The following is an 8,792-nucleotide window of genomic DNA, read 5'->3' as shown; positions in this document are numbered from 1 at the left end:
TCGCTAAAATTTCGTCGGAACGAAATTACGGAAAGTTAATTAACAAACGGAGACGTAACAATACGAAAGTAATAGTCCTATTAGAAAATTCTAGTAGGCTCTAATAAGAAGATTTTGTAACTCTGGAATCATATAACCAAACATACTACTATATCTCTTTAAAAGCGGGGCTACCCAAAACAGGCAATGTTAGAACAAATTATATTGTTGCTTTTAGGAATTTGTAAGTCACACTGAAAGGACTTTGACATTGTGGCAGTAAAGTTAGAAGAAATGACCTTTACTATCCAGATAATAAGAAAAAAATGAACCTGTATTTTAGCCAACGGCTTCTTCAGGGACAGTACTATTCAGCGCTGCATTAACGCCAGGGCTCCGAGCGGTGAGGAGCCCTTACTGATGATCCGGATCGTCAGTTTAACTCTCTCCTTTTTAGATAAATCTTCATCTTTTGTTTGTTCTGTTCTTACTCAATACTGACTAGAATAATTTGACCGACCTCGTAACCACTATTAAAAATACAAAATTAATCAAATTTACCATTTTTATTTTCATTCTAGAATTACTTCAAATTGTAGCAGGAAACAACATTTCTTTACATTAAATAGTTTAAAACTTCTTAACCTTATACATCTGTTGATAATTCAGTGTTATTGTTTTATAATACGTAGACAATCGTACGATAATGCAGCAAATATATATCGGTAAATACGGTGGCCTACAAGCGCATATTAACAACATAAACCAATATATTGATGACATCCCTTGTTTAGTACATTCATTAAACCTAGTAGGAGTGAATACAGTGGAAAGTTGCTAATATGCATCGATTTTTTTTATTTTCTTCAAACTCAGTACAATTTTTGTATTTCTTCAACCAAGCGTTTGTGAAGCGATGACGGCTGGCCAGGTTCTCTTAAGAACAGTTTCAACAAAAATTCTGTATGAAAACTATGACAGAATTTATACCAACCTTGAAGATTTATCTAAGGATATTGATGCAAGGCAAACAGTAAGAAATTAAACTACTGCTTTGATGAATAAATTTAGAACGTTAGATATTGCTTTTATGACAATGTTTTGGTATAAAATTCTTCGAAGATTTGATCTACAAGTGCTAAGCTTCAAGAAAAGATCCTTTATTTGTCTACTGCTGTAAAGCTTATCAGTTCGTTTAAGGAATATCTAAAGTTACTATGTGAAGAATTTGATAGAATCGAAATTCAAGCTCATCAGTTTTCAATTATAGTAGACGAACAGTTTAGGAGTGAGAGTTCTAGAAAGAGAAAAAGAAAGCCGGCAAATGATGAGACTTCTGAAGGTGAAATTAGTTTATCTGGAACTCAGAAGTTTCACTTAGAAAATTTTATACTGGTAGTTGACAAGTTACAAATGTGTTTGTAAAATCGGCTTGTTGCACTTAAAGCGACAGAAATGAAGTTTAGTTTTCTATCAAATTTCAAAAATGTAAATGGAACTCAATTTTTGCTGCAACTAAAAAATTGGGAGACTTGTACTCACGAGATCTAGACAGCTCTTTTTCCCGATGAGATGGTATAGTTTGCGAAATTTTTTGATAGTGAAACACCATCCGCCCAACAATTCATCAAAGCAATCAAAAAAGAACAAACTCGAATCTGATTTTCTTAATGTTGATGTGGCATTAATAATATACTTGTGCCTACCCGCCACAAATTGCAGAGCAGAGAGAGCTTTTTCTAAAATGGCTAGAGTAAAAAATGAATTGCGTGCTTTGATGCTAAATGAACGCTTATTTGCCATTTCCTTGCTCACGATAGAAAGGACATTGCTTAGGCAAATAGATTATTGTTACGTCTCTGGTCGTTTGTTAATTCCCCGTAGAAATTCTTTTCGAAAAACTTCAGCTATACAAATCCCTTCTTGATTTAAAACTAGTTTATTCTTTCTCGTTACAAACTTTGTAATACACTTAATTTCCACAGTCAGTACGTTTGAAATCTCGATAACAAAACGCACACTTTATATTACTGTCACCACCGCTCGTTTGACTCAATTGTCTGTCTCTATATCCATCTCTGCAATTATCTATGCCACCACTTCTTCTCTCCGCTTTATTTGCCGGGCTTATATATTAAAATAGAGGGCGCATAAAAAACGCTCGGGGCCTTCATGATCCTTCTAGAATCTCATGACGTGTTACCAGCGTCACGTGACTTCCGCTATCGTAACATTATGCAGATGTAATTAGAGATTTTCCTTCCGCCAAAGCAAGGAAAAAACGATGTTAGGGTAATGTTGTACAATAACTGTTTTTTATGTACCTAATTCAATCTTGCTTGCCATGTTGTACAAGTAAATAATTATTATTATAATCGTTTAATTTTAATATATCATATTTAAAAGTTATATGCATCATATTCTTATTTACTTCGAATAATTAGCTTATATTATGTAATTAACTTAATATGTGTTAATTATAATTAACTTCAAATTTGCTTATATCCTATTCAAGGGGCCTCAAAAAAAGTTTATTGTCATTTATTGGTTATAATGTAACATAGTAAATTAGACTTTAATGTTAAATTAAGATTTGTTTAGTGAATTTTCTTTCAAATTTTGTTAATGTATTATTTTAAAATTATTGACGTCATAATGTTCGTAGCGTCACTTGTATTGCTCACGTGCTTTTGTCGGTTTAAATTTAAACTCGCGATTTTCTAACAACATTTGTTATGGGGGGGGGGGTAAAAACTGCACCTTACACGATGACTGAAAGTGAGAACAGGTCTGCTAATCACCTTCGCTTTAGTTTTCCGCAGTTTTAACAACAGATTTGACCGCGTGAAGAAAATTACAACTATAGTCCCCTAGTGAGGAAAATGAGAAATAGATGGTAAAAGCACTAAATAATATCTGAAACACCGTATGTTACTTACAGATGGCGTGAAATAAGTCGGATAATTTCGATATTTAGTCTTTCTGAAAGGAAGTATTAAATGCTAAGACTACTTCCAGTTACACAGCAGACCACACACTGTAACAAAAGAATCGTGTGTGCAATGCTTACTGATATCTATGTCGAATGAAAAAATCAGAACCAACCCTATTTTGAATATAAAACACCTGCTTTTCTTTCCTTCCATGCAATAATTATAAATTTTGTAACCACATTATTTTTTACAGTGAGTACATCAGGAAGGATTAGATCTGATTTCTGAAGTTATTTCTGTAAAATTTAAAATACAGATGTGACCGTGACATCATATTTCTTAGAGATTGAACTAGTAATGTCTCAAGTAGGGAATCATTATATACGTCAAAGCAATGATGTAGCAACTGGTTTATGACAATATTTATTAAGTATCTTTACCCAAGGACGTTTCTTTGATTATGCACCCCATTGTTTGGTCACTTCCTTAGCATTGGTAGTAGGTTTTATGTGCTTTGGAAACCATATAAATATGTCATGTATTTACATATATATAAGGCATATATGAATAACTGTGATAAAATGAGTTATTGATGTTTTACATAAGTAAATTCTTTTGTTCAGAAGTTCAGGCAAAAATAATTTAAAATTACTCTTAAAAGTTAAAGTTAAATTATTTCATAAAATTTTATAAAAAGTTGACAAACCACTAAAACATGTTATTGACTGGTGATTTTAGTTCAACATCCCATTTGTTGCCTTCATAACCAGTCAATAATTGTTCATTGGGTTATAAAGAATATTTACTCTAAATTTTTTCAGACCGTGTGCTAAATGAATTTTTTTTCATGTGCACCAGTATCAAGGCAATGTACAGATGTGTGCTACCAGTTTTATTTAGGGAGGGGGTTGATATTTTTAGACCATCGATCCTATTGGATCATTAGGCCACCTTGCAATACTGCCAGTTGGTTATTTTTAGCATTAGGCCTATCGACTGCCAGGGTTATTAAAGCCGTCAACGTGTTGAAACTCCTCACCATTACTGAGGATGTGCACGACTGGAATAATGATTGGTTATGAGCAAAGCTTAGCGGGAACACTGGTTATAAATCCAGCAATTTCAAAGCTTGTATCTCTATTTCTATTAATAATGGTTGATATTAAAATAAAAACAGTTAAAGACAAACATTTTTAAATTTTGTAATTATAATTCAATACTTGTATTTAGAAAAAAATCCATAAAGTCTAAACCTAAATTATATTTTAGCACTTATACTTTTGTTGAGTTTTTATAGTTATATTCCTGATTGGGTAGCAGTTATACTTTAGTTGAGTTTTTTATATTTATATTCCTGATTGGGTAGCAGTTGTACTTTTGTTGAGTTTTTATAGTTATATTCCTGATTGGGTAGCAGTTATACTTTTGTTGAGTTTTTTATAGTTATATTCCTGATTGGGTAGCAATTATACTTTTGTTGAGTTTTTATAGTTATATTCCTGATTTGGTAGCAGTTGTACTTTAGTTGAGTTTTATATTTATATTCCTGATAGGGTAGCAGTTGTACTTTTGTTGAATTTTTTATAGTTATATTTCTGATTGGGTAGCAGTTATACTTTTGTTGAGTTTTTTATAGTTATATTACTGATTGGGTAGCAGTTATACTTTTGTTGAGTTTTTTATATTTATATTCCTGATTGGGTAGCAGTTATACTTTTGTTGAGTTTTTTATATTTATATTACTGATTGGTTAGCAGTTATACTTTTGTTGAGTTTTTTATAGTTATATTCCTGATTGGGTAGCAGTTGTACTTTTGTTGAGTTTTTTATAGTTATATTCCTGATTTGGTAGCAGTTGTAATTTAGTTGAGTTTTTATAGTTATATTCCTGATGGTATGACAGTTATTTTTTAGCTGTACACATGAAGAGATGATATTTGTTTCCTTAATCAAGTTTTTATCGTTATGCACTTGAGAAAGTGAGAGTTATTTAGCTTTGGTTTTATTAGTTATATTCCTTATCAGTTTATTTGGAGTTTTTATAATGACACACCTGATGGGTTGGAAGTTACATATGTAGTTGTTTTTATATTTATATTTGTTATGAGACAGAAGTAGTTTCTTGAGGTGAATTTTTGTGATTATATTCCTGAGTGAGTGGTACTTTGAAGTAACTTATAGCCTTATACACCTGATATAGTGGGAGTTGTTTATTTACTTGAGTTTTTGAGGTTATATACATGGCAGGGAGGATGTAGTTTCATTAGATACACACCTGATAGGATGATAATTAAGTTTTTATGCTAGTGAGTTGGTAGTTGTTTTTCTAGTTACCTTCTTTAGGGAATGGATGTAGTTTCTGTAATCAGATTTTTCTAGTTATGCATGTGCTTAAATATGTAAAACTTCTTTTGTCAGCCACCCTTTTTTTTCTTTCTGTAAGGAATATTTTAGTTTATTTTTAAACATATCCCATAATTAGTGAGTGTCTCCAAATAATTCAGTTACTCAGTTCACAAATAACTATTGTTGTATACTTTAAATTTTTTTTGAAATTTCTAACCAAAATGTCATTATTTCTGATTGACCATTAATCACTTGCACCCAGATGTTCTCCAATCTTCACCATATCAACAATCTATTTATTAAAAGTTAATATATCTGAAATAGCATTGTTCCTAGTAGGTTTCTAACACTTCCCTTAATCATGACCTCATTAACAGCTGAAATCTTGATCTCATCAGTTTCATAGGTAACAAATTCTAACTAAAAGTCTTCTCCCCTTCTAACCACTAACAGAAACTCAAACAGATTCAACTTTATTGCTGTTATTATTGACATTCTCATCTTGAACTGATTGTAACTAACATTTTACACATAAAGCCACCCCACCTCCCTCTTTTTGTCCTCTATCCCCTATTAAACAACCTATAACCAAATTCATGGGATAAATATTGTCTACATTTAGCCAGGTTTCAGTTATTTCCATTGCATCAAAACCATCTGTTCCTAGTAGTACTCTAAAGTTATCCATTTTATTTCTTACACTATACTTTTCTAGTGCTCTTCACTGTCCAGCCCTGATTTAATGTTCTTACAGTTAATTACCCTTGCTCTATTTAAATGTATTCCAAAAACCACCCCTTCATTGAACTGATCCCATAAATCCAATCAGCCACTGTTCTCCTCGTTACATTATTATCTAAGCCTAGCATTCAGCTGTAATGACCTACTTATAATTTTATCCCCTCGGTTAAATCTGACAGAGTTGTTATGGCTCATTTCTTTAATTGCCTCTGATCTACTTATGTGCACAACATCATTGCATAACCTAATTCTTTTTACCAACGTGTGGTACTAAAAAAACTCCTATAACAATAACCTCCTTATGTTTTTCATTCCTATCTGTCCCTTTTGCTTTCCTCCACCAGTTTACTTAATAGAACCTGCTCAGTAGCAGCTACTGTATCCTTTGTGTGTAAAAGCTCCACATTAAATCCTGCTGCTATTTACCCTGTTTATGATAGCCTCCAAGATGCAAACCATATATCTTCAGTACTAACTTCCTTAAAAGTGCATGCCAGTCACTCCTTGCAACCATCTTAACCATTGTAGCGTGGAAATAATTAGATTTAGTGCTGATTATTTTATGCCTCTTGACAACTTGAGTTTTTAAATACATGATGGGGTGGTGAGGAGGTATGTTATTCAGTATTATTACTTATTTTGCTGGGTTGTGAAATGAATGTTACATAGTGAACATTATTGTTACAAATTTCCACCAGGGTACTAAGTGACTGACTTAACATTATATTGGGCACAGCTAAACCAATCTACACATCTGCATGTGTTACTACATTCAAGTTGTGATTGTTAAAAGTAACTGGTGTTCAGACAATAAACATGGTAACTTGTACACTTTGTTTCTGCCAGTCATCTTGCATTTAGTCACGCATATAAACAAACATGTTTTCACCATAGTCTGAGATTTAAGGAAGAAAACTCTTAACTTAGATACACACAAGGTCAAGTTTTGTAGTAGCTCTAATTTTATTAAATCCAATAAAGCACTTCATTTTTGTACAAAATAAGAAAAACATTTGATTGTCCCTAAACAGCTTACATTTTAGTTTTCCTTACGATATATATATATATATATTCACATTTACATTTATACAAAATTTATTGTTAATTTATGCCTGTATACACACAAGTGTTGGACTATTATGACTAGTGCCATTGTTGTGACAAAATGTACTTAAGTTTTTCATGTACTAAATTCAGTTAGCTTCTGTTTACAACAATAATTACTTTTTATTTAGAAGTTGGTTCTTCACAGAATAAGGTTTAATAAGACTAGAGGAGGAAGAAATATGTCACAACATTAAAACTATTACATACTTTCTAATTAGATTTACATCTAAAACATTAATGTTTATCACTAGAAATACATATGTTCATCCCATATTTCTACCACGTTGCAAGCTATATAATGATCCTGGTTTTTACTTGATATGAAAATCACAGCTGCCTGTAGGCTGTCATGGCAACAAATGCCATGTGATGGAATGCATATATATAACTTAATAGGTAAGGTGCTAGTACATTATTCTAGATGGGTAAAATTAAGATATTTCCTCGATAATGTGCTGCTTCATTCGTTAACTATCTGGTTAGATCCCAGTTTACTTATTTCTATTGAAGCACCATGAATATCCTGTCTTCTTCACTAAAGTGCAATTTCCACTCCATGATTCAGCACTGTAGTCACACTTCCCTAGAAAAAGAAAAATTCATAACTTTTTTACTTACATTTTGTATTTCACACGATAATTAGGTTTTATTTTACTCTGAATATAATTAATAATTAAAGAAAGGAAAGAAGGTGAGATAAAAGAAGCACTTACGAGGCTTCAACAGAGTAACTGTTCAGGATCAGTTCCTTCATTCTGCGAAGATCAACCTTGTTGCGTTGGTTGTGTCCACTAGTCAGTTTAATCTGAACAGACGAAATGCCGTCTCTGACCTCGCTTACATCAAGCTCAAAATTTGGTGTCACAGGTTGAGGGTCTGTCGATGAAGTTCCAATGTCACCATTGATCAAGATCAGATGATCACAAGGTTTTGATTCTGTCATGGGTTCTTGTTCCCCTGCACTAAGGAAAGAAGACGTACTACTTTCCACGCCACTGGAACAAACGGATTCAGAACTGAGGCACTTAGAAGCTGCAGTTGCTTTCCTTAACCTTCCTGAACCAAAGCTGCTTACGCTATCTTTGGAGCCGTAGTTGTTCCAGGAGAGTCGTTTATGGATTGTGTTGTCTTGTTTACTCTCTTTTTTCAGCATTTCTACAGAATCTGCCGTATGGTAACGTCTTTCATCTCGGGACGACCTCTTAATGTTGAGCCTGCGACCACTTTCTTTGCTTGGGTCACATTCTGTGGGTTCCACTTCAGTTGTAGGTGCAGTGATACTCACTTGTCCAGATACATGTCTGGTTTTTAATAGAGGTGGCTTGATAACCAAACTTTGTGGCCGTATTTCTCCACCAGAGGGTGGGGACTTGGTCCTGAGTCGAGTATCTGGTGCTATAGAGCTGGATGGTGGTGGAATAATAGGGACCTATTGTAGAGAAATAAACTGTTTATATCTTCTACGATGTTTGTTCTGCATAATAAGTACACTCGTCTAGACAACAACTTCTACCTTTTAATAGTTTGGCATGGAAAGTAATGTTTGATATCTCTGTTTTTAATTTCTTTAAAAACAAAAACTGAATATATAAGTCTGTCTACCTTCAAGATCAATAATAATAAAGTCCAAGAAAGGTGTAATCACCGCTAATAATAAAGTCCAGGAATGGTGTAATCACCAGTCTG

The 8,792-nt window shown here is 33.1% G+C and overlaps 1 protein-coding gene across 1 annotated transcript in view; it reads right to left on the bottom strand.

Moving 5' to 3' along the window:
* Positions 1-7,102: 7,102 nt before the first annotated feature.
* Positions 7,103-8,792, bottom strand: part of LOC106472080 (rho guanine nucleotide exchange factor 11-like) — a 23,341-nt gene continuing 21,651 nt past the window's right edge. The window contains exons 14-15 of the mRNA XM_013932710.2: positions 7,820-8,535; positions 7,103-7,689 (exon numbers count right to left, since the gene is read on the bottom strand). Coding sequence (XP_013788164.2) covers positions 7,680-7,689; positions 7,820-8,535 — 726 coding nt within the window. The 3' untranslated portion in view covers positions 7,103-7,679. The remainder of the gene's footprint in view (positions 7,690-7,819; positions 8,536-8,792) is intronic.

This window comes from Limulus polyphemus, unplaced genomic scaffold (assembly GCF_000517525.1).
Source record: "Limulus polyphemus unplaced genomic scaffold, Limulus_polyphemus-2.1.2 Scaffold5069, whole genome shotgun sequence".
Classification (NCBI taxonomy): Eukaryota; Metazoa; Arthropoda; class Merostomata; order Xiphosura; family Limulidae; genus Limulus; species Limulus polyphemus.
Note: the sequence above shows the minus strand (reverse complement) of the source record. Positions and strands in the feature narration are given on the sequence as shown.